Source organism: Syngnathus acus, chromosome 14 (genome assembly GCF_901709675.1).
Source record: "Syngnathus acus chromosome 14, fSynAcu1.2, whole genome shotgun sequence".
Taxonomy (NCBI): domain Eukaryota; kingdom Metazoa; phylum Chordata; class Actinopteri; order Syngnathiformes; family Syngnathidae; genus Syngnathus; species Syngnathus acus.
In genome coordinates this window covers 6068548-6094662 of record NC_051099.1, presented here as the reverse complement: position 1 = coordinate 6094662, position 26115 = coordinate 6068548, and the positions used below count along the sequence as shown (strand labels likewise).

Here is a 26115-nt window from a genome sequence, read left to right as displayed (position 1 = left end):
TCAATCTGTGTAAAAATATTTTCGCATATTTGGAGTGATGTGCTGTGATTATAAAATATAAAAACAAGGGAAACGCATCCAACCGCAGAAAAACATGTGCATCGTTATGACGTCACACGCATTGCTTTCGTTTGTCCCTGATAACATGCCGTAGCCACCCACAGAGACTTGAGGAGTTTTAGTGCGCAGCCAATCGTCGACGCAAACCAGCAAACGCTCAATCTATACTGCACATAGCGAGGCTTGGAGTGGGAGGGGGCGCTTGGAAGCAAAACATGGCGAAATAACAAGTTTGCTCGTCAGACGCCGTTTTGAGGTTGGGCACGATATACCGCAGTGTTGGATTTACAACTCCCGAGTGCTCCAATCTGGATGGTGGACACGGACGCGACGCGCAACTTTAAAGAGTCGAGGGCCCGGTTTAGATTAAGTGTTGCGGGGTTTAGTCCAGAACACACCGCCCGCCTGACTGTGTTTTTCCGGAAAGGTTGGCATCGGTGGGCGCGACTGTCAACATAGAAAATGAAAGAAGAAGCAAAGTTTATTGCAGACGAGACTGTTTAGCCTGCTGTTTTAGCCGCATTAGCTAACCAGTCAAAGAGCATTTGATTGCGCCCACCTGTCTCTTCGCAACGCCGAATTTGGGATTATTTCGGAAGTTGAACAACCGCGGACCCATTCGAAAGACTCTTATAACAATACCTTCGGGGATAGTTACTTAAAATATTAGTGCCAGTTTGATAGGCGGTTCTGGTGCGGTACTGAAGGAACGGGCGCCATCACGTTGCGTTCGCTTGAAAAAAAACATTGCGTATTTTGGCAATTTATTTTCCTTTTTACTCCGTTAATACATTGTTGCCATTTTTCGGAATGCCTCCCATGACACCGCAGCTGGCTTGTTATTTAAAATCGAAGACATCTTGTTGAAATGAACGCAGCAAGGTGTTCAACAGTGGAGGTGCACTGCTTGGAAAAGCTGCCAGTTCGTCGAAGGGCGCCTGTGGCCGAATTAGAGTAAAAGTTTGTAGAAATAAATGATATCTTTTAAATCGGTCGTGCTATTATTTCATTCCTCAAGACGAGATTTGGAGAGTTGACGCGACCGAACCAGCTGCGAGCTCGAAACTGCGATGTGTTTGCTCATCTGAGTGCTGCAACAATTTTCGCAAATTGGACTGTCTATTGCGGCCATTTAAGATCACCAACGGTGCCACCTTCACACCTTCAAAGTGCTCCTTGTGAAAAATCTGGCTAACTTGATAAGCTAACGTTGCAAGTTTGGCCAGCCATGTCTGAAAACGCCCCCACGCGAAGCCTGGATGACATCGACCTGGCAGCTCTGAGGGTGAGTACACAAGTATTGAACTGTTGGTGCTAGAAGAGTCCTGCATACTCAAATCCTTGTTTGGTTTGGCTTCGTGTTTCCTCACATTCTGGCTAAGGAAGGTACCAAATCTAGGACAGCTGGTTTGATGCATCTTGTCTTCCATGTCTGAATGGACTCCTGTGGTTAGTTAGGAAGGGTTTGGAGAGGACTGGAGCAGGATTTTGAAAATAGTCTTTGACCCACATTATGGTGCAACCATGTTGTTACACAAGCATGCTTTTATTTCGAAGGCTTGAGTTTTCCGCCCAACAGGATGCCTGTGTTGCCCAAGTGTTGCCTGCCCAAAAGTGTTTGGCAGACTGGACCAGGAATGTCATTGTCTCCTCAAAAGGAAAAAAAATGTCGTCGACTTGAATCACATTAACAATGGCTAAAACCATCTGAAGTTGTGCATCCCTTAGTATCGTCAGGACCAACTACTTAAACCTTTTATGAGGTGTTGGAAAGATTACTGGCTACATCCCTGAATATGCCAAAGTGATCAGCAATGCAGTTTTTTTTTTTTCATGATTCTGGCAAGCACCCTTGTAACGCTCACCAGCAGAGAGCCATTGGATTTAACGCTTCCCTGCGTTTTTGCAGTCATTGCCCACAATTTGTTTTGCAGTGTCTGTGCTTCCGGCGCTGCTCCTTGAGCAGAACTGTACCCCTCCTCTTCTATCACTCCGTTCCTCTCATCCTACTCTCTGTGCTGGACGTGGGTGACTGGCGCCTTTGCCTTTGTCCACCCACTCAATCATTACATTATTTTCCTCTATGTGTCTCTCTCCTGTGTCTACTATGGTTCCTCTTGTTTAGTCTACATTGTACCTACCATATTTTCATCAGTCAGGAATGTTTGTTTGAGTTATATCCTGCTATCTATCAAAGTACGTGTACTATTTTTTGTTTCCTGTCTCAAAGGAATTTCTCCTCGTGTTGTCGGAGGCAGAAACCCCGTCATTGGAAACAGATGAAAGCAGGACGGGTCATGCTTTACATTCTAAAACCCTCAGCAGCAGTCTCACCCACACATTTTAACGCCATATTGAAATAGCATGGAGGCGAATGTGCTTGTCACTTTTCCTCCGGTTCCCTCGGGAGGGAGCTGGGCATTGAATTGAGAGCAACATAGTCATTAGTGGCACTGAAATTTGTGGTCAGCAACTTTAAGTGCCCAAATCAAGGAAATCACAAGTGGCCATGTTCCATGTTAGCATCCGTATTTGTGCTGTCACTATGTTCGTATATGTGCTTGCACTGCTGTACTCTATTTAAAGCTCGTGTGAATTTTTTTTTTTTTTTGTCGGTGGGTGGCAAGAAAATTGAGATCAGGCGATTTGAATGCAAATTAAATGCACTGTGAATTTCAAGACACATTTCAAATGATTTGGCCAAGTGCTAATGCTGAAGAGTTTTTTTTTTCTCCTCAGTAGAAGTTTTTACAGAGAAAGAACTATTTGCTTTAGATTTAGAAGTGAACCTCAGCCTGTTAGAGGAGAGATACTTTACCTATTAAAGAAAAGGTGACTAGCAACAAATGGAGCAACGTTTTCTTATTGGAGACAATTTGAAATGGCTCATTTTCAGGAATAGGCAAATCACAAAAGATGCCCTTGGTTGTTTAATTTCACACTCAATGGTTAGGCAAGCACTCTAGAGACGCAACCATTTGTTTACAAGCAATTATAAATCCAATTTTGCACAATAATGCCATGTTTAATAAAACAGGCACTTTAAAATTGAATGCAAAATAATCAATAGAATTGTGCAGGTTTTAATTTGTGACTTGGATGGTTCAATCACATTTTTGTGTGTTTGCTGATTTGTGCTCACACTAGTGACGCCATCTTGAAGTTTTTTTTTTTTTTTATATCTGTGTTGAATAAAATTTCATCTCAACAACACATCCAGTCAATGAAAAATGACTGTGATTATCTAAGTATGTTATGGTGACGAATATTAAATACATTTAATCCAATGGTTACTGCTGAGAATTTTGCACCGATGGAAAATGTAAGTGTGTGTCTGTTTCTTGATGTTTTTTGAACGTTGTGAATGTGCATTTCCGCAGGATCCAGCTGGAATCTTTGAGCTGGTTGAGGTGGTCGGCAATGGGACATATGGGCAAGTATACAAGGTGAGATGTGATGTAAAAAAAAAAAAATATTATTATCATGAGTACAATAAACCAAGTGAGGTTAACTATATAGTAGCACAGTGTAAGAAAAAAAGTGTTTGCTTCATGGTGAAGACTTTAGAAACCAATTCCCCATTCCTGCTCCCACCCTGCAAAAATATTTGCGATAAAGTTTCTTGTATTCTGGCTCTGTAAAATGTCAGCCCTCATTGTGAAATGTAAAATTGCCTTTGGCACTAAGCTACTATACTCGCTGATAAAGCGCAATTACTTCCACGGTGATTTATTTGCCATGACTTGGGCTGAAAAAAAATGCCATGTTTGATGTTTAGTATCGTCTTATCGTGTTGTTCAAATCAGGGCCGCCATGTTAAGACGGGCCAGCTCGCGGCCATCAAGGTGATGGATGTTACGGAGGAGGAAGAGGAGGAAATCAAAGCTGAAATCAACATGCTGAAAAAATACAGTCACCACCGCAACATAGCCACGTATTACGGTGCCTTCGTCAAGAAGAGTCCACCAGGACACGATGACCAGCTTTGGGTCTGTTGTTTATGACTTGCACAGCCGTGCCATCGGGGGGCTCGCTAAAAAAAGATTTGTATACATTTGCAGTTGGTGATGGAGTTCTGCGGCGCCGGCTCGGTGACCGACTTGGTGAAAAACACAAAGGGCAGCTCTCTGAAGGAGGACTGGATCGCGTACATCTGCAGAGAAATCCTAAGGGTGAGAAACAGACGTGGGAATCAGAGACTGACTTTGACACCATTCAGCGTTAGGAAGTGTTGTTGTTTTTTTTTCCCCCGTTCCAGACTTTAACATATATTTTGTGCTCTTCCTATTTGTTTGTGTCCAGGGCCTTTCCCACCTGCACACCCATAAAGTCATCCATAGAGACATCAAGGGCCAGAATGTTCTTCTCACAGAGAATGCAGAGGTCAAACTCGGTATGCTTGAAAGTGCTTGCCAAATTATGCATATCGGATTTCATTTCGAAAAAGAGGGGGGGTGACTAATGTGGTGGTATTTTCTAAAACTTTCTTTGGCGCTTTAGGCAGCTGAACAAAAAGAACACCGCTTAATAGCTTGTAACCGAACTTGGGAAATTCCTCACCCTTTGTGTCCAGTTGATTTTGGAGTCAGCGCTCAGTTAGACAGAACCGTGGGCCGTAGAAACACCTTCATCGGTACGCCTTACTGGATGGCGCCGGAGGTCATCGCCTGCGACGAGAACCCCGACTCCACCTACGACTACAGGGTAACAACAGCTGTGTAGTATGTGCGCGCTTGCGTGACGACTTAAGGCCAGGCTCAAGTGTCATCTTGGTTCTTTTCCAGAGCGACATCTGGTCCTTGGGAATCACCGCCATCGAAATGGCCGAAGGAGCGCCGCGTAAGTCAAAGTGAATTCTTTATAGGGCTTGCAGCCGCGCTTTTCCTACGTGATGGAGTCGCGGGGAGCTCAGTTGTCTCTCCCTCCATGAATGAGTCTTGCTCCGGCAGTTTTGTCGGTCTTCAGATGGACAGCTGACTCACTGTAATCAAGCGAGTGAAGTCGTGAGCTGGCACACCACGCCGCCTGTGGAGGCTGATTACACAGATCTCTCCGCTCTGCTTTGCGGGAAGAGCTTGCTCGGGCATTTAATCACAGATCTGGTTAAAACGGTTCATGTCCAACAGTCTTCACAGCAAGACTGATGGACCTCACTTGTCTAATTTTCAGGACGTCGTGCTTGATAAGATTTGAGCACAAACGTCAAAGCTGTGTACATTTTTTTCTCCACAGCTAGCCTGGATAGCCTGGATACTGTACTGTGAAACTTAAAAGCTTACCAGTCAGGTTTAGCAAGCTACCTACCTACGCCGGGAACAACATGACTCACGTTGCTTGCTCTTACATTCAGTATAACAATAAGCCCGAGGCATTGGGAAAGATTGGATAACACCAGCTGTGCCCATGTTGTAGGACACAAAGAACCTTTGCGTTTATTATTCTCAAGCCACTTTGCGCTGGAAAATGTGAAAAATCATGATTAGCCTCCTCTTCATTTTCCATGGTAATTGATGAGGTTTTTGGGATTATGTACATGCTAACACGTCTTTGATTTGGTCTCTGTAGCACTGTGTGACATGCATCCAATGAGAGCCCTCTTCCTGATTCCCCGGAATCCCCCTCCTAAACTTAAATCCAAAAAGTGGTGAGTTAAATGCTCTCGGTTGCCATTTTGACAAATCTGCATATTGTACCAGACACCAGGAAGAATTAAAAAAAAAAAAGGTTTTCCAGCAGTATTCAGTATCAGGGGCAACACTATACTTTCAAATGTTTCTTTAGTATACGAAAGAAAGGTAATGGAAAATAGCGATGCGTTACTAAGAGCATAGTTCATCGTATGTTATGTAATAATTTGGCAAGCGTCATATGTAATTGCGAAATATGTCATCTGCTAATTAATCAACACAGTGGAATGTTTCTGCCCACCCCAAAAAATATTGACATTCTGCATGGTCTAAATTGACCTGAATTATTAAGCAAGTACCTCTCCAAAAGTAACTAACAAGATTGACTATGCTCGATGATTGGTGAATTCGAAGATAGCCGGCTGGCAATGAATCCCAATCGCTTAGCACTCTTCCCATTTCGCTCAGGTCCAAGAAATTTATTGACTTTATCGAGGCCTGCCTCGTGAAGACGTATCCCAGCCGACCATCCACAGAGCAGCTGCTCAAGCACTCCTTCATCAGGGACCAGCCCACCGAGCGGCAGGTCCGGATTCAACTCAAAGACCACATTGACCGGACGCGCAAAAAAAGGGGAGAGAAAGGTCAGTAGAGGAACAACTGACTGCTGACCTGACTGTGATATTGACAATCTTGCATCCTTGACCTTTATTCTGATCGTCATCACAGAGGAGACGGAGTACGAGTACAGCGGCAGCGATGAAGACGATGAGAATCGAAGCGATGACAGAGAGTCGAGGTATTTCTTGCTATCTAAAATGTTCAAGCATGCCGTGCAATAACAAAAGCCCGCTTGTCTCATTCCCATTTCCCTACTTGATCGCCAGCTCAATCCTCAACGTGCCCGGAGAGTCCACCCTCCGTCGGGACTTCCAGCGTCTCCAACAAGAGAACAAGGAGCGGTCGGAGGCTCACAAGAGACAGCAGGCCCAATTGGCCGCTCAGCGCCGGGACCCTGAGGAGCACAAGAGGCAATTGCTGCACGACAGACAGAAACGCATTGAAGAGCAAAAAGAGCAGCGGCGACGACTGGAAGAGGTAGCTCACCACATTTTGACCACCGCTGAAATGGATGCCCTAAATCTTCACTTCGCTGACTGCCACTTACAGCAATTGACCATATTGTAAATGAACACATTATGATTTCTGGTAAAAACCAACGCAGTGGGGTTGAGCCTTTCTGTGTTCAACTGCCAACAACAAACAATTTGGCGGTATTTCATTTCCCTCCAGTCAAACATAAATCATTTTTTAGCTTTATAAGATGACGAATGCACTAGATGTCCTTTTGTGTGCATCTGCATGTGTGTAGTTGACAGAATGACTCCGTCTCTATTCTGTTGTCCATTCCCTTTAGTTCTTTCCCTAACTCTGTGCAAAATATGTGGGTGGTTTCACTCATAAGACGGCAATCCATCATCAATTCGCGTATATAACTTTGCCCCTGTGATCATTTCTCTTTTTCCTGTCAACCCCCCCCCCCTCTTTCTGTCTCAGCAACAGAGAAAGGAGCGAGAGATGGTGAGGCAGCAAGAAAAAGGTCCCCATCGGAGACTTGACGATATGAGACGGGAGGAAGATAGAAGACTGGCCGAAAGAGAGCAGGTAACCAACCACAGGGGACAACCGCCACAGTCAGCCAATCGAGGCCAAGTGTGGGCGTGTCGTGCAGCAACACTCTGCGAGTGGTGAAATTCCATGAGTAGGTTGCCATAGCAGCAAGGGTTCAAAATAGTGTATTTATTCAGGGATGAGTTCTGTGGGTGAGCTCTCTGTGTGTTGGTCTGTTCTTTTTTTTTTTTTTTTTTTCCATTTCCTGTCTCCCATCTGAAATTGTCTGGTGTCAAATCACAATCACGAGCCCGTCACGCTTATGTTCTGTTCGTGTGACTAATATCAATCAGTCTTTGGCTATTATCAAGTTCTCTCAGCATTGATCAAATATCGAATGCTTGCTTTGAGTTTTCTTGTTTGATTTGCCAAACGGCATTTTGTGTTCAAATTGTTGAATGGATCCTGTTGTTTGGCGTATGCTTACATAACTGTTCTATGATTGCGTCCTCTCCCCCTCCTCTCATATTTGCCTTCTCCTTTTGCACCTTTTATTCCTGTCCTCCCTTCTCCCTCGCCTCTCCTCAGGAGTTTATAAGACATAAGTTAGAAGAAGAGCAACGGCAGCTCGAAATCCTCCAGCAGCAGCTGCTTCAGGAGCAGGCATTGCTTATGGTAAATCGCCATGATTGGCTTCTCATTTTTGGGTTCAAGTAGACGACACACTCACTGGACACCTTATTAAGTTCACAGCGCTATTTTTTGATGTCCGTGCTGCATAAGACATTTGACTTTTAATCTTAGGTTATCTCTGCAGCAAGCAAGAAGGCCGTTCTGCAGATTGTTAAAATATCTATCTCAAATGCCTTCAGACTGACTATACAGTAAATGCGAGTATGCTTGGCAAGTGCCTCATGGTTGAATTTATTTTCATCCCTTCGAGATGACCGTCAAACATTTCAGTGACGCACGCAGCTTATAACTCACAATAAAAAAAAATACGTTGACTGACTTGCAGTTGCACCACGTTAAATGTGAAGCCAAAGAAACTTCTTTTGTCAGCTAGTTGAAGATGCGTAAAAGTCACCCGTGGGTAGCTAAAAATGTGCAACCTCTGCCAGTCAATGCAATCAGTGCAATGCAATCACTCTCGTCTCAGCATGCTGACCGCAGTGTGTTTATTTGCTCAGGAGTACAAACGTAAGCAGCTGGAGGAGCAGCGTCAGTCAGAGCGGCTGCAGAGGCAGCTTCAACAGGAGCATGCTTACTTGGTGTCGCTGCAGCAACAGCAACAGGAAAGGAAGCCCCAACTCTACCACTACAACAAAAACTTGGAGCCCAATAATAAACCCACATGGGCCCGTGAGGTACAGCCGTTCCAAACTACATGTGCCCGAAACCTGCTGTCGACCGCTACTCTCATCCTTCGCTCTCATTCTTGGCACCAGGTGGAGGAGCGAAGCAAGCTCAACAGACAGGGCTCTCCGAAAATCTGTACCACCGTCTCTGACACGGCCATCCAGTCACGCTCGGACTCAATCGGCCCGTCTGGAGCGGCCCAGTCTGCTCAGACGCCCCCGATGCAGAGGCCCGTTGAACCTCAAGGGGGGCAGGGCAAGGTTGGTGATAGCGATTGTTTAAGGCGAGAGCTTTCTTCATCTATCCGAAACTACTTTACACTTCATCTGCTGCCTTTTAACGCCAACCTTTTCCTTCTTCCCCTCACATCTTTGGCCTTTTAACTGGGATTGCGCTCTTTTCTGGGCCTACTCCATCATCCTGTGCTCCTCCTGCCACCCAAAAGTTGCAGATGGCTCACTTGGTTCCACTAAAGCCTTACGCCGCCCCTGTCCCACGCTCCCAGTCTCTCTGCGACCAGCCTACTAAGACCATGTCCGCATTCCCTACCCAGGACCCCTCCCTCGCCCCCACGCCCCGACCCATCCACTCCAGAGAGCTAGTGCGTCAGAACTCAGACCCTACGTCTGAGACCCCCGCGCCACTGATGCACCAAATCAGGGAGGATCATGGGCCCTGGATCCGCTTGCCAGATGTGGAACTCCCACCCAAGGTGAGATGGATTGACTGCAGTGGACTCTGGACTAACAATGAAGACTTTAATTCAATGTGATATAGTATCTTGCAAAATTCTGATGAATTTCAATCCTCAGATTCCCCAGAGAACAGCATCAATTGCAACAGCTCTCAACACCAACCTGACTTCTGGCATCAGGCATCCAGTGAGAGCCAGGTAGCAAAATATTCAAAATTTTAGCATTTTAAAGAGATACAAAAAAGAAAGCCATTCACTTTTGTTTCACCACTTTTATACCCCGTGTGGTCATCCGATCATCTATTTGGAGTTCTTGACTAGGTCTCATCATTCACGCATAAAAAAAAAATTTGAATTTCTTTTGCGAGGTTTTATGGATGTGTGAGACTAATGGCTTCGTCTGCGCAGTAATCCGGATCTCAGCCGAAACGATCGCTGGGAGAGAGGCGATAATATTGGCATCATATCTGATCTCCCGCAGACGGGCTCGTTGGAAAGGCATCGCATCCTCAGTGAGTCCTTCTGTCCCCCAAGACCATCTGTACTTCCTCAAGTGGGAACTATTTGACCTACTGTCGTTTTCAGGTACCTCCAAGATGGAGTCGCCCATTCTATCCCAGGATAGTCGTCACAAGCCAGGGGAGTCTCGCACCTCTTCTCGCCCAGGGCGTCCTGCTGTAAGTCAGACCATGTCGCCCGCTAATTTTAACGTTGTTTTGGTGCCAGTAAAATACTTCTTAAATTTTGTCATTAAAAAAAAAATTGCGCTGAATATTAACACTTAATCGGTCATTTTCTCCTAACCGAAACGTTCCTTTTTGACTTGTTCCCCATCATGCTGTACCTCTTCCCTAAATCCGTGTTGACAATTGTAGAGTTACAAGAGAGCTATAGGAGAGGTTAGTAGCGAGTGTGTACGCATGTTCTGTCTTTTCATTCATCTGTGTTCACGGGTTGCAAAAGCCCGAGTTGCATGTTTGATCACACATAAAGGATTTTTTTCTTTTTTTGTGTTGGATTATTGTTATGCTGAACGTTTGAAATTAAAGACCTTGAACTTCATAAAATATCATCAGGGGATCTTCATTTTTTTATTCTCACGTGCAGTCATCCGTTATTTCTGCATACAAATGAATTGTGATATGCATTGCAGGATCACGGCCTCTTTGCCAAAGAGCGTGCTGAAGAACAACCCAGGCCTCCAGTCAAGGCCAATGATTACTCCTCCTCCTCAGAGAGTAGTGAGAGTAGTGAGGAGAGCGAAAACGGAGAAGGAGCTGAAGAGGATGAAAGTCCATCTGATCGGTAATAATGTCATTACATAGGCGGCGGGGAAAATGGAGGCGGAAAAAAATGAGTGAACCCTCTTGATTTCAGCCACAGGGACGCAGACACGGATTCGGTCAACACCATGGTGGTTCATGAAGTTGAGGGCGAGGAGGCAGAAGGAGAGCAAGCTGGAGGTTATGGAGATCAGACCATGTTGGTACAAAGGGTGAGGTCATTTTGGATGTGTAATGAAGCTGGAAATGCAAAGTGAGCTAGATAAAATAGGCCATGGGATTCACATCAAACGCAAGACATGTTTGATGACGTGGGCCGTTTGATGTAAATGTAAAACGGGGTAGGCAGAAACCATGGCAGCATTTAACAGCCTTTTTGCGTGTCGTTAGACCACAGAATTAAAACGCCATTGACCACGCAAGCTACCTCATGTCGCTGCTCCACTATAAATAATTCAGAATAATATACCAAAAAGTATCGAGAAAAAAAAATTGCACAGAAACACAAATGAAAATGATCATTTCGAACGATAGGCACTTGGTGTACATGAAAAATGGGAGCACATACAAATGTATAGCTCTGTGCACAATATTATGTAATTCCACATTTGATATGTATAAAAAATTGATGTGTATTTTTTTATTTTTTTTTTTGTATCTGAAAGACCCCTGAGAAGCGGAGCCACAATGGCTACACTAACTTACCAGATGTGGTGCAGCCCTCACACTCCCCCACTGATTCCGCCACTCACTCCTCCCCTGGGAAGGACTCTGTGTATGATGTAAGAGGGACGCAAAGTATTTATTTATTTGCGTTATCTTTCTACTTCACATAGAACGTGTGATTTAACGACACCAAGTTTGGTGATTAGAGCTATTTTAATTCTGGGTTTATCAATGCAAACGTTATATAAATTGTGCTTCTCCATCCTTTCTTCTCCACCAGTATCAGTCCAGATGTTTGGTCAAGGCACCTGGCAAGTCCTCCTTCACCACCTTTGTGGATCTTGGAATGTACCAGACACCGGGAGGTACCGGGGATAACATTTCTGTTACAAGTGAGTCAGAAGGTTTTATATTGCGCTACCATCGAAGTGATTTATTATTGGAACGTTATTTGCCAAATACTTAATCAAATCATCCTCATCATGTTATAGGCTCAAGGTTTGAACAGCTGAAGATGGAGGTCAGGAAGGGTTCCATGGTGAACGTGAATCCCACCAACACACGCCCCCCTACTGACACACCTGAGATCCGAAAGTACAAGAAGAGGTTCAACTCTGAGATCCTGTGTGCGGCGCTTTGGGGTGAGGAGGATACCCGAACACTGATAATGCCGTTATGGATTATTCAGAAGAGAAAATCTTGTGGAAATCGTTGCTCAGAAAGACTCCATGAGACATTAAAGGGCATCTGCTTGTATTATCAAAGAATTTTTATTCAAATCTATTCAAGCTCCTTTGACCTTTTCCTAAAAAGCTGTTTAGCATAAGTAGCATCTCTCCTGATTAAGCGTTCTCATGTTCTGATACAGTATCTGCAAATGGTGATGAATGGCACTCCAAAGATTTTTTTTTTATAGTAACTGAACATAATGTGTCTCTTTAGGTGTGAACCTGTTGGTGGGGACAGAGAATGGTTTGAAATTGCTGGACCGCAGTGGACAGGGCAAAGTTTATCCACTCATCAACTCGCGCCGGTTCCAGCAGATGGATGTTTTGGAGGGCCTCAATCTGCTCATCACCATTTCAGGTCTGTATCGCTGCTCATGGAATTTGGTTGTGACCAGTTAGTCGTCGTGCGTCGGTTATGTCAGTCAACAGTCCAACTCCTACTGTTCCTCTGAAGGCAAGAAAAACAAGGTGCGTGTCTACTACCTGGCCTGGCTGAGGAATAAGATCCTCCACAATGACCCCGAAGTGGAGAAGAAGCAAGGCTGGACCACTGTGGGCGAGATGGAGGGCTGCGTGCACTACAAAGTTGGTGAGTGGCAGACTTATTATTGCTTGTGACAAATGCGCTTGGCCGGCTGAATTATTGATAGAAAGTACGCCATATCACGTGTCCTCGTGATTGTCCCTTCTAGTGAAATACGAGAGGATAAAGTTCCTTGTGATTGCTTTGAAGAATGCCGTGGAAGTGTATGCTTGGGCGCCCAAGCCTTATCACAAATTCATGGCCTTCAAGGTAGTACGAGCAAGTCGCTCAAGTATTTAAGATGATCTTTTTGTCATGTGTATTTACTTCCGGCAAACCGCCTTCTCCCCTTAACCAGTCCTTTGCAGACCTGCCACACAGGCCAGTCCTTGTGGACCTGACAGTGGAGGAGGGTCAGCGGTTAAAGGTCATCTACGGCTCCTGTGCCGGCTTCCACGCCATCGACGTGGACTCCGGAAACAACTATGACATTTACATCCCCGTCCATGTAAGTTGTGCAGTGTTTTGAAATGCACCGGGCTGGGAGATTTGACTTTGGTCCCCCAAACAGATCCAGAGCCACGTGACGCCGCACGCCATCGTGTTCCTGCCCAGTTCCGACGGCATGGAGATGCTTCTGTGCTACGAGGATGAGGGCGTCTATGTCAACACGTATGGTCGCATCATCAAGGATGTGGTCCTGCAGTGGGGCGAAATGCCGACGTCTGTCGGTACGGGATCAAAATGGACTCGCCAGCCGGAATCCGATGAGTTATTAACTCTGTGTTGCCATTTTTGGTTGCAGCTCACATCTGCTCCAATCAGATCATGGGCTGGGGAGAGAAAGCCATTGAGATTCGCTCAGTGGAGACTGGCCACTTGGATGGCGTCTTCATGCACAAGAGAGCTCAGAGGCTTAAGTTCCTGTGTGAGAGGAACGACAAGGCAAGAAAAAAAAATGTGGTGGAATGTAACAAGATACAAACATTTGTTACTGCAGATTAAAAAAAAAAATCAGCTGTGTAATTTAAATTTGTTGTGAGTCTTTCACATTAGTGAAGCTGTGGAGGTGCATTTGAATAGGATGTCCGCTAGAGGGCGTGCAACTGATTGTCCAATTCAAACCATTCTGTTACGTCGAAGTATGTAAGTTAATTGAGTTTAGAAAGACTAAAGAAAAAGGGAATATGGGAAACTTGTTTGTGCATTTATTTTTTGCATTTTACCAAGTTATCAACAAAGGCAAATCTCAATGTGGCTTTGTTACACAAGCATATGTACTTGTACTTGAGAATGAAGCGCGAGTGACAACACCAACAAAAGCTTTCCTTCACTCCTTTTCTCTCTTCGTGTCCTCAGGTATTCTTTGCCTCAGTGCGGTCGGGAGGCAGCAGCCAGGTGTACTTCATGACCTTGAATAGAAACTGCATCATGAACTGGTGAAGGATGAGCAGCTTCGCTCTGAGCGGAGCCAGCAGGATCTGGAGATGGAAGCGCATCTGACATTGTCTTACACACACAGGCGAGCATGCTCATTCGCATTCGTTTTTATATACACGTATGCACGCAGACACACTGATAACTCACGGATAAAAACAAAACAAACCGCACGTGCGCTCTGATAAAAAATTCTCAAAAGGAGTCTTTAAATTTTTTCAGATCAGCTTCATGGCCTCAATAATAATTTCTCACACTGTACCCATTACAAAAAGTCACTGATGTTTCTAGCATTTATTTGTACTGTTTTGATTCTTGTCCTGACTTCCCTTAATTGGTGGAGTATCGGCAACTGCTTAGTTCCTCATTGTGAAGTACTGTACTGTAAATTCCCGGATGGCTCGCCAGGTGCAGAAAGCGTTATTTACCAACACTGTATGTTCAAGTTGAGCTGTAAATAGCACAAATCATCTGCAGGTCTCCTCCGGTTTGCCGTCATTGGTTGCGCGGCCGACTCAGAGGATGCCGGCACACCCATCTGCTGTGGCTTAAGGCTCCCAAATTTCATAGAGGCTTAAAAGGAAGATTTGGGCCAGCTCATCCAAAGTTCGAGCAAATCTGGCATTCCCGCTTTTGCGCGTGTCTCAGTCATTGCAGATTAGCTCTCGTTCGCTTCGAAAAGTTATCATAACTGAGCAGTACTCTGCGGCAGACAGTACTGTGAAATGTCTTTTGTTGCTTTTTTGTTTCTTTTCTTCCGCCGAGGCAAACAAATCAGCCTCGTCAAACTTGTACCTACCATTTTTCAGAGATTTACAACCAATTTGATATTTATCTGTAGTGATTTTGAATTACTGGTATTCTTGATTTTGCTCTACTGTAATTATATTTCAGTGTTGTGCAGCCATTGTTTGAGGAGAGTGTGTTAGCGTATGTGGCTGATTGTGTTAAAAGGGGCGCAGCGGGCTCTTCTACTCTAAAATTCTCAAGTCGTCGCGTGGGTCTGTTATGAGCCGCAGTGCGCCGCGGCTAATATTTGTTCTGAGCTGATAGAAAGCCGACATTTTAGCGTTAGAACCGAGAATGGATTTCTTTGTGTGCATGGCTGAAGGTCATGATACTGTATACACTGCTACATGGGGGCTAATGAATACAAGCCAAAGGAAGTGATCTTGCTAAGTTGAGAAGACTCTTTAACCCCCAAGATAACGAAAACGCTCTTCTCCGTTATGCGTACGGTGACACTGGTTTGCAATAGAAATACTGCAGGAGCCTTTGACAGCAGGGATTTGTTGGCGTCGGAAGGATGGCGTTGTCGCGCTATGGCACATTGTGGGCTCACGAGATGTTGATGTATCGTCAAGCCAAAAGTGATAGATATACAAATATATATATATATCAATGTACAATAGCTCGAGCGGAAACTCGAGTGTGCATGTCAGCCATTGAAGTATAATAGTGTATCAAAGTTGTTTTCCCCTTTTTTTTGAAGATTGTGTTTCTTAATTATAGTTGTGTGCCATGGCCTACATTTCACATTGGTTTGTTGCCATGTGTGATTTCTGCGGTTATTTTACCAACCTGCCATGTTTACAGTTTAAGCAGTGCCTTGGAGTTGGGACGACAATGATAGAAGCTATTATACAGTAGGTTGGGTTTAAGCCTCGCCCCCAAGTCGCTTATTAATTGCGGAGCAAGAGGTGTAATTTCGACCCTCGTATTATTGATTGTTATCTGCCCCTTAAAGTGCACTTAAATTGTTGATATGCGTATTGACATGCACATAAACGAGACTATTCAATGAGTATTAATTCAGACATCGGCAATAACGAAGAGTTAAATGTCCGGCCGTGTAAGGCTCAAACGTTTTTGGGGAAAAGTCCAGACGCGAGTGGGAACCGGCATAGCGAAAAGCCATACTTGTGAATTTTGTCTAGTGACGTCCGCTCGTAAATTGTCGCAGCAAATATGAAGTCGGCGCTTTACTCTTCAATGTTGCTAATGTAACGTAGTCATGGGGAAAGTAGCCTGACTATATTTAGAGAAGTCTATTTTATAACAATAAAAATGTATTATGTAAAATTAGGTTGAGACATTACAGTGAATGTACTTCTATTTAAGAGATTTGTATTTCTATAAAAAATGTGTGCCGCTCTATTAGTCAAAGCACAATGTGTAACGGTCTGTTTTCTCAGTTGGTCGTCAGGTAGGAGACAAGCGAGTCATCACGTGTTTCAATGTTTTGCTGGATCCATCTGCTAATATGCTCAGGCGGTGACGGGACTTTGAGTGCATGGACATGGCCGGGTCACTTGAAGGCTTTTGGTTTTGAAGTTGAAAGAAATGTGAGCGGGAAAAATCCAGTTTTTGATTGAGCTTCATTCCCGAATGAAAACACTGTTGCGTAACGTATCTGCTAGAATGCACAAACAATCGCAGGTGACACTTTTCATATCAAGCACACAAAAGATGCACTACAAAAGAAATCCAGGCTCTTAAGTTCTTCCATTGTGGTCCAGAGACTTTTGTGGGCAGAATTTAAGTCTTTTTTTTTTTTTTTCTTTTTTTTTTTTTATTATACAAACTAACAATTAGTGCATTTTTAACAGATTTTTTTTTTCATAGATCCTCATCAGATTTCAATGCAAAGTTGGTTTACAGTTTCATTTGATGATTTAAAGTGAAACCTGAATGTTTTCAATAATTCATTTCCCAAAGAAGAAATCTAACTTCATGTTGATCATTCGATTGAAAGTATGATATATATATATTTTTAAAATGTTCATTTATTGCTTCAGTGATACTACTGGTTGGTCATGTTGCTTCAGTTTCATTCCAAGAGCCTCCAAAACCTCACATCGCAGGGTGACATTGAGAAGGTCGGGGATGCACTTAAGTGTGTGAGCAAAAAGCAATACAAGCATTTGATTGATTCATCCCAGTTTGGCTTCAGTTCATTTTGGCAGCCAAAACATTGGCTGCTTGGTGAGTCACTCTCTCATTTTACCTTTTGGTTTGCTTTACAGGGCTTTTTTTTTTTTTTTTTGGGCGATTCTGGCTTTTCTGTGTTAGCTTTTCACAATCAGTAACTGTGATGCTCAATCTTGAACGAAATCCCACAATTGCCTTTATGAATTAAACAGAATAGAGAAGTGGATGAAGGCATCGACTGTACAGGAGCTTGTGAAGCAAATCAATAACAGTACAGCCCCAAAACTCGAGACCTTTGAACATTAGACTCAATGTTTAGTTTTTTTTAATTTCGGTAAACATTGCAGTGTTTTAGTTTGCAGGTGTTTCTTATTTGTGAGAAGAGTGTATTTCATAAGCTCTTTAAAACTTTAAAAAGATTGTGTTCATGTCTGATACAGAATAAAAATCTCTTCATCTCACATTTGTCTAATCTTATTGAACTGTACTCTTTACGGAAATGTATTTGGTTTGTCATGCTTTTGATTCACTCAATCTGCAATTCCCAACCAGTGTGTCCGGGAAAGGTCTTAATTGCTTTCATCATTCGTTTACTGCAATTAATGAATCTTTGTTTATCTATGGCAGCAACTAACTGTGACATACAAATATTTGTTCTTCATCTAGAATCTAGATGGCAGAAGGTTCAATTAGCCTGCGTTGAAAAAAGTGATTTGGAGATTTGTGCTTTTGGCTGACTGAAGGTTGGGAAACTCTGACTTAAAATGTCCGGCTGTGATTCTACTGTGGGCTCCCTCTCAGGTATGTGAACAAAGAAGCACTGTCCAAATACAGTTCAGTTGTATTTAGCTTTGAATTTACTCGCAATACACTTTAATGGAAAAGTACTTTTTAAAATGTTCTAAGAGTACTGTTAGTTCAAACTGCATGTTACAGTGGCTTATTAAATTGATTTTTTCGGAATAAAATCTCATTCTTGCTTATGACAATGGGGTTAAACCACTAGAGACCGGGTTGATCATTTGTGGCAGAGTGCATTGCCGTATTTCGCCACAAAGCGGCACTACAATCCACCGTGTTGATAAAGTACCACTGCTTAGATTCGAGATGCGTTGAAGCAAATTCTATGCTTTTAGTTTAAAAATGAAAAATGCCGAATGAGCTACAATAGTGCCAAAATGAACCCTGTGGTACTGTATTTGTTTTTGATCAATTTTCGTTTCCTTGGTATTCAGTTTTTCTACTGTACTCTTAAGGCTTTTGTATTCTACCATAGCTCTGAGCATTGTGCCTATAAACATCTGACTTCCAAAAGCAGCCTATCAAAATTTAGGTCATCCACATTCAATGACCTTTAAAACATAATAAAAACCATTGTGCAAGTATGACACAAATATATTTGCACCAACAGTGCTTCAAAAAAGACCCCGTTCACTGGCAGAAGAGGATATTTATTAATATTATGTACAATTTTACCATCGTGATATTCAGATTAAAGTTTGAATACTGGCTCCTGCTCCATTCAGACTCATCTCAATGCTTTTACTTTTTAGCCATGTTCTCAAGTTACTTTTCCCCTTATCAATATTTTCTAGTTATAATCCTTTAAGTGTATCTGAGGCACAAGGGAAGAACATGGACAAATTAAGTGTAAAAAGAACTAAAAAAAAAAAAAAAGGAAGCACTGAATATGGGGTATAGCTATAAAAAACAAAAACATGTTTTAATTTGAAGACACTTTTTTTGGAACCACTTTTCTGACTTTTTTTTTTTTTTCTTTTCTCACAATATCACTGATTCTTTTCCACATTCTCCCGAAAAGCAACACAAGTGGCACTGAGACAAAAGTACACAGTAGAGTAGTATTCGTCTTAAGTGCATTTTGGACTTCATTGTAAACAAAGACAGAATTGTCCTTTTGACGTCTTCTGAGCTGTGTCTCTCAGGGGCGGGGTGGGGGGGGTGTAACATTTTAAAAGGCTTCAGGTCATAGTTGTGTGTTTTTCCTTTTAATATAAGAAAGCTGGAGATTTAAATTTGGTCACATTGTGTTGTTTTTTTTGTTGTTTTTTTAACTCTTTTTAAATTATCATACACTGTGTTGTGCGTGTGTGTTTGTGTAACCTCGCAGCTGCAGTTTTTGCACTTGAGTCAGCTGAAGGTAGCACGAGTGTGTGTGTGTGTGTGTGTGTGTGTGTGTGTGTGTGTGTGTGTGTGTGTGTGTGTGTGTGTGTGTGTGTGTGTGTGTGTGTGTGTGTGTGTGTGTGTGTGTGTGTGTGTGTGTGTGTGTGTGTGTGTGTGTGTGTGTGTGTGTGTGTGTGTGTGTGTGTGTGTGTGTGTGTGTGTGTGTGTGTGTGTGTGTGTGTGTGTGTGTGTGTGTGTGTGTGTGTGTGTGTGTGTGTGTGTGTGTGTGTGTGTGTGTGTGTGTGTGTGTGTGTGTGTGTGTGTGTGTGTGTGTGTGTGTGTGTGTGTGTGTGTGTGTGTGTGTGTGTGTGTGTGTGTGGTGTGTGTGTGTGTGTGTGTGTGTGTGTGTGTGTGTGTGTGTGTGTGTGTGTGTGTGTGTGTGTGTGTGTGTGTGTGTGTGTGTGTGTGTGTGTGTGTGTGTGTGTGTGTGTGTGTGTGTGTGTGTGTGTGTGTGTGTGTGTGTGTGTGTGTGTGTGTGTGTGTGTGTGTGTGTGTGTGTGTGTGTGTGTGTGTGTGTGTGTGTGTGTGTGTGTGTGTGTGTGTGTGACTAAGTCTTCATACTATGTCTTATGTAGCCTACACTTGTTGCACTTTGTTGGACCTTACATACAGTGCGAACACTTGTGTTCCAGGAAGTGTGTGCGTGTGTGTGTCTTCCTTTAGTTCCAGATCTTAAGGAAGCTGTCCCAGGACCCGGTGGACACAGCCATGCCATCATCAGTCACACCCAGACAGCTCACACGATTGTCATGGCCGGCCAAGACTCCTGGAGGAGGGTCGGCAGAGACAAAAGGAGACTTGTTAACGTTCAAATGTTTTGCTCTCCAGACTCGAGCTGAGACGTCTTAACCCCACACAGAACACAGCGGGCCTTGTGTTTTACGGTACTTCGCAATCTGACACCAAAATAACGCTGTAAATGTGTAAAAATGAAAGACTTTATTGTCTAAAGGCAAATTATTTACCGCCATTTTGCCCCAAATAATTTATTTAACGCAAGAATTTTTATGACTATGATTATTTGCAACTTTCCTTGGGTTCAGATTCAATTCCTCATTTAGTTTTAATCTATTACAGTATATTCATTTGAGTTTATCAAGCGGGAATCCAGGCTTACACTCTACGGTATATTTTTGTGGCCAGCAAGGAGAGCTGTTTATTATTTTCATTACTTTTCAAATTATGAACAATTTTCATTGGAATGTGTGTAGGTTTTCTTCTTTTATTTTTTTAAAGTACTAACGTAAGAATATTTTTTTACGTGGCACACTACTACTATAGTATGAATATTTACAGCCCAGAAATGTTTTTCATATGAACATTGACTGTAATGGTCATTTTTTGGTTACAAACAAAACGCTAGTAGCATTGCCGTACTTATTCATATAATATTTTACAATAGGTTGATGATCCATTGGTGTTTTTCATACAAGTATTTAGTTTAATTCTGAATTTTCTAAAAAAAAAAAAAAAAAGATCAGGTAGGTCTGTGAAATATGTTCTGCACCCACCTGCTCTGTCTCCCTTCATGGCGTCCCAGATGTTGCAGTTAAAGTCATCGTAGCCAGCCAGCAGCAGGCGGCCAGAGCGGGAGAAAGCCACTGAGGTGATTCCGCAGATGATGTTGTCATGGCAATAGAGACTGAGTTCCTGGTCGGCACGCAGGTCAAACAGCCTGCAGGTGGCGTCGTCGGAGCCCGTGGCAAAAGCGCTGCCGTTGGGGAAGAACTAAGGGAGACAACGCCTCATGTGAAGTAAGCGGATGACTACATTGAAGGATCATCTCGAGTCATACTAGTCATGGCGCCATTGTTCAGACACTCACACAGATAGCGTTAATATCCGACTCGTGTCCCGTGAAGGTCTGTCGACACATGCTGTCCCTGATGTCCCACAGTTTGACCGAGGCGTCGCACGCCCCCGACACAAAGGTGCGCAGGTCGGGCGCCAGAGACAGACTCATGACGTCGCCCGTGTGGCCCGAGAACACCGTGGTCTGCTGGCTCGTCTCGATGTCCCACAATGCGCTTGGGGCAAAAACATTGAGGTCAGATGACCATAATTGGAAAAAAAAAAAAACGAGTTGTAGGAATGTGTACAACGTATTGAACTCACCAGGTGGTGTCTCCTGAACTCGTGATGATTTGATTGTCGTCGATGAAACGGCAACATGACAGGTAACCTGAGACAACGCATGTAGAAAACGTGATGCTAGCTAACATTGACCTTTCTCTCACATAAACCTCCCACACTGCTTTTGCTAGTCCAACTTGGCCTGCTCTAATCAACCAATCAGGCGACGGAAAAATTCTGACATCAGAGCCAGCGAGCCATCTATTTTCCATATGGCTTTTTTCTCTTTCGGGTCCCGGGTGAGCTGGAGCCTATCCCAGCTGAATTTAGCTGTGAGGCAGGCTACGCCCTGAACTCAATGCCAGCCAATGGCAGGGCACTTCCACCATATAGACAAACAACCGTTCACACTCACAATTACGCCTCTGGGCAATTCAGTGAGCCTGCCATGCATCTTCTTTTGGAGCGTTTGACACGCAAACTGTACATAGGAAGACCAGGGCCCAGATTGAAAGCCCAACCTCCGAACTATGAGGCGGATGTGCTACTTGTGCACTGGGTGGCCACTAGCTGGCCCTCAGATGTGGATTTGAAATGTGATTAGGGAATAAAAAAAACATTGCTAATACAGTTACATCGGATAGCACTGCGTAGCATCCGTAGTGGAGCTATTTGATTGACAGTTAAGCAGGGCGTGGCTTCAGTGTATTCAGCAGACGTGTCCAAAGTAGTAAGCAAAGAAAATGGGGCATTTATCGAAGGTGTGACGTTTATTTATGCAAGTACGTACGTGACCCAGCGATTAATTAGGCCACATCATTTATTAAAGCAGCAGACCCTATTTAAAGAAATAACCACGCGCTGCAATTCCCCACATCTAGATGACATGAGGTAACATCTCGCCTCATTACCAGCCAGTGATTAATAAAGCATGTGAATCAAAATCTCCACGAGCCAGCCAATCAAAGTACGCTTGGTTCATCAGATTAAGGACAAAGCTCTCTCACCTGTATGCCCAGGTAGTTCCCGGCTGATGCGGACGTTCCCCTCACGTGTTTTCAGGCAGTAGATGGAGCAGATGTTATCAAGGCCTCCACATGCCACGTAGTTCCCGGACGGGGCGTACGCGCAGGTCATCACCCAGGAGGAGCGCAGCGGGATGGCGTGGATCTTGGGAGGAAGAAAAAAAAAAAAAAAGGTGACACGTAATGCAACATGTGGAATAGCAACGAGGAAAAAACCTAGACTGTTACTAATGTAGGGAATTGACGGAAGATGTCAGGAGAAGTGTTACGACTGTGCGAGTGTACCTTGTTAGTGGTGTAGCTGTCCCACACGATCAGTTTGCCATCTTGAGAGGCGCTAACAAGAAGCCTGCAGAGACGCACATTACCTCCTATGATCAGCACTCACTTGGGCTTCTCACAAAGCACAACGCAGTGATTACTGCAAATGTTTTCTTAACTTTTACAAACATTTTAGCAGAATTCACTCCTCCCCCCCTTTGTATTGAACACTTGCGCAATGCTCGATTAATCTCATGACTTCTTTCACCCTGAGCATCATCACAAACGCATCTAGCGCACACTCATAAAACAACAATAATCATGAAAATTACACTCTGTAGACCCGCAGACCTTCATCAAGGTTGCAATCAATTTGACTCATTTCACTGAATATAGTGAGAACCAGCAAGCATTGGGCCCACCTTGAGTCTGACCCCCAATGCATGGCATAGATCTTAGCAAGGTGGCCTCGAAGGGTGCGTCTTGTTCGCATCTGTATCCGCCCCACTGGATCCAGACCAGCAGTTATCTAGGTAGCACACGAGGGACAGACAAATTTCTAAAACAGGACAACAGGATCTCCTTTTTATTTTTATTTTTACTGCGTGCTCTAAATTGGATATTCTCGTCATTCTGTGATACTCACCTGTGTCAAGGTGGAATCTCCACATGCTTTCCTGGCATCCTGTAAAACACCAAGAAGGAGGGATGAATGAAACAAGTCATCGCACTGCACATACATTACAGTAGAAAGGAGAACCATTTGTGATTCAAAGAAATACTCAACATACTCGTATCTGGTTCCTCAGCTGCTCGGCCTCCTGGCGAAGCTGCTCCAGCTCACTCATTTTGGAATTTGGTCTCGATGCGGCCTGTTAGTTGGAGAAGAAGAACATAAGAGTCCAATCGCTGGATACAACATCAGGTACACTTGCACAGTTGAATGATATCCAATGCATGTATAATAATATATGGCAGGGATTCTCAAAAGTGGTGCACAGGCTCCCTCTAGTGGTGAGTCAACACCACCTACCATTCAGTTGTATTTCACTTTTTAGATCAATTCTTTTGCATTGCAGTTTCAAGATATATTTTATTTGAATCATTCAGTTTTTTTTCTACCTGTGTTTAAGCACAGTATAATATAAAACATACTTTCTAGGAATAAAATCTTGTTTTTGATGAACACTTACTAGCTCTACTATGCGCCTGTGTTTTAATGTTAGTCATGATGGAGGTACTTTAGACCCACATTTATTTTTAGGCTGTACTTGGTGAAAAAATGTTTGAGAACCATTGCTCTATAGACAACTGCAGTGGAGTAGTGCAGAGGCAATAACTTGTTTTGTGTGTAAACCTTTCTGCATTTAAATACGTAATTTGGCTGCCCGGACACCCAATTAGGTATACCTGTAGAGTCTATAAATAGGAGCTCTATATATAAAAATAATACTATACCTATATAATAACAAAAGGTTATCGAGTGATGTAGAACTGTCAAGCATCACCCACTTAAATGAGACAACGAAAATATTAGATTAAAATCGATTAAAACCTCTCTGACAAACATGTTATATTTGCAAAGGCAGAATTTATCATATAGATTTATATATTGGATTTCATTATGTGTAACTAACAAAGTGTCTGGTGAGTGGTTCATCTAATGATTGGCTTTCCTCATCCCTGATCTGGATATTAGATTAAAAAAAATAAAACCATGCTTTTTTTTTTTTTTAAATCTCTAACTACTAGTGAGGATAAACCCTGTAATCTGTTTACAACGGTGCCTGCACAGATTAAGATGCCACAGAGCCAGTGAGCATCACTAGCAGGCAGAAGATGCTGAGGGACCACTCCCACAAAAGCCGAGGGGACCTGTTACACTTGTGTACCAAGCCGGGATGCACTATTATTAACTATCAAGGTTAATCTATCTTGGAATGGAGGTGGATTTAAATCATAAATTTACTTGAGGCCAACCGGGGTCACCACAATACACTGAGAATTGCATATTTGAATCAATGATGTGGCTTCAATTCTTGACAGAAATTGAAACTATAGACCACCAATAATAGATTCCAAAAACGTGTGTCACCACCTGACACCTCTGCTTGTGTAAGCATTGAAGAGCTGAGATGTGCAGTTACCAAAATGAGGCCTAGCAAACATCTAATGGAGGACAAAATGACCCGTTTTTAACATATCTTCTTTTTTTTTTACTATTGGCATCTTTGTATGGATGCATGATCCGCTCAGGGCATTTTTTTTTTAGCTAAGAGCACGCTGCCCCACCCCTTTGACTTGCACACCATGGTTACATCTGCAGCTGGAGGAGAGCCCACAGCGAACATGAAGTGTAATGTCAGGGATAGTGAGGCCCAGATTCTTGCCACAGTCAACACGAAAGCAAAACGGAAAGCACGGGAAGAGGGAGAATGCTCCACACTTCATTCAAAATGGACAACAGGCCTATGGAGGCAGTCATAGCAACAAGATGTTTTTCAATGCAGATGGTTAGAGCACCATCATCATCATCGTCGTCGTCGTCATCATCATCATCATCACCCAGCCATCTTACACATTGAAAACTGGCCTATGCACTTTAATGATTTGTGGCTACCTGTTAATTCCACCGATGCTCCTCTGATTGTCGTGGAAAAAGCCAACTCCCTTTAATGAATCAATTTAAATATATATAGATATCCCGCTGTTTTAACAAGAACTATTTTCTCTCGCGTTGCTTTATATATGTCCTAAAAAAAGGAAATATGCAGAGAAAGATGCACACGAAGAGGCGTCAGTGGGCAGGCACACGGAGGAGGAAGAGGAGGAGGTCTTCACACATTTCCACACAAGAAAAAAAGAGAGCAAAAAAAATCTACAGCTGTTGCGTAGCGGTTTTTCCCCCTTTTTCACGCCGAACAAGTCCACGTCAACATGTTGGTTATAGATAAGCTCCACTCCGGTTCACGCTCGCGTCAAGCCAAGGAGCGTCAAATAGCACTCGCTCGTTTTTTTTACTCCGATTTTGCTCTTCGTGACGTGATCTTCATTTCCTTCCTCTCTCAGTGGTTTCCTCCTCCTCCTCCTCCCTCCTCTTCGCACCCCCTCACCCCTCCTTCCCCTTCATCACTCGACTAATGTACAATAGAAAAGCAAACCTGCAAAAAGCGTCTCGTAATGAGATAACAAAACCATGTTTTTTGTTTGTTTCCGACCAGGCAATAATCAGCCGTGTCGTTTTTGCGAGTAGTTTTTTTTCTTTCTTTCTCTCTTTCTAATTATAAGGGAGCGGGCAGATATCACGAGGTTAAGCCGCTGCGCAGCAAAGGGATCTGCAAATATTCAACCAACAACTGCATGTTTGACACACCCTTTAAATGTTATTTCCCGTTTGAAAATCAGGATAATGCTGTAATACATATACAGTAAATGGCCTTCCAGACAGACTTCAATTTGTGGTCACATCAGCTGCCCGGGCCCACTGGGGTTAATTGCCTCTAACTGTAACTGTTCTAGTTTTTATTCCAGTACAAGCACATGAACTAACAAAGTTTTAATCTGCATTTTCCTCTACTGGTTTATCATATGGTAGGTGTCATATTGGAGGAATTTGGATGACATTTCAGAGATCTAGTTATTTTTTTTAATGG

General features: G+C 43.4%; 2 protein-coding genes across 3 annotated transcripts; one reads left to right on the top strand and one right to left on the bottom strand.

Annotated features, from left to right (window-relative positions):
* Positions 1-168: 168 nt before the first annotated feature.
* On the top strand, positions 169-17380 carry mink1 (misshapen-like kinase 1). 2 transcript variants are annotated; one of them, XM_037269542.1, is made up of 32 exons: positions 169-1345; positions 3441-3506; positions 3867-4049; positions 4122-4232; positions 4363-4453; positions 4634-4764; positions 4845-4899; positions 5626-5704; positions 6156-6331; positions 6417-6486; positions 6575-6785; positions 7245-7352; positions 7887-7973; positions 8489-8665; positions 8747-8917; positions 9103-9369; positions 9470-9549; positions 9760-9863; positions 9937-10028; positions 10227-10250; positions 10505-10656; positions 10729-10846; positions 11300-11416; positions 11581-11692; positions 11792-11941; positions 12243-12386; positions 12483-12617; positions 12721-12821; positions 12910-13059; positions 13123-13282; positions 13357-13496; positions 13911-17380. In XM_037269542.1, exons 1-32 carry the CDS (start codon positions 1289-1291, stop codon positions 13992-13994), a joined length of 3903 nt encoding a protein of 1300 aa, XP_037125437.1. In that variant the 5' UTR covers positions 169-1288; the 3' UTR covers positions 13995-17380. The 2 variants fall into 2 exon arrangements, with proteins under 2 accessions (XP_037125437.1, XP_037125438.1); XM_037269543.1 differs by lacking the exon at positions 7887-7973.
* A 974-nt stretch (positions 17381-18354) lies between these two features.
* Positions 18355-25540, bottom strand: gnb2 (guanine nucleotide binding protein (G protein), beta polypeptide 2). Its single transcript, XM_037269549.1, has 11 exons — positions 25083-25540; positions 23254-23334; positions 23109-23147; positions 22885-22991; positions 22487-22550; positions 22184-22346; positions 21219-21285; positions 20929-21130; positions 20615-20831; positions 19620-19869; positions 18355-19088 (listed from the first exon to the last, which is right to left on the bottom strand). The coding sequence occupies exons 2-10, from the start codon at positions 23308-23310 to the stop codon at positions 19763-19765; spliced, it is 1023 nt and encodes a 340-aa protein (XP_037125444.1). The 5' UTR covers positions 23311-23334; positions 25083-25540; the 3' UTR covers positions 18355-19088; positions 19620-19762.
* Positions 25541-26115: the final 575 nt, after the last annotated feature.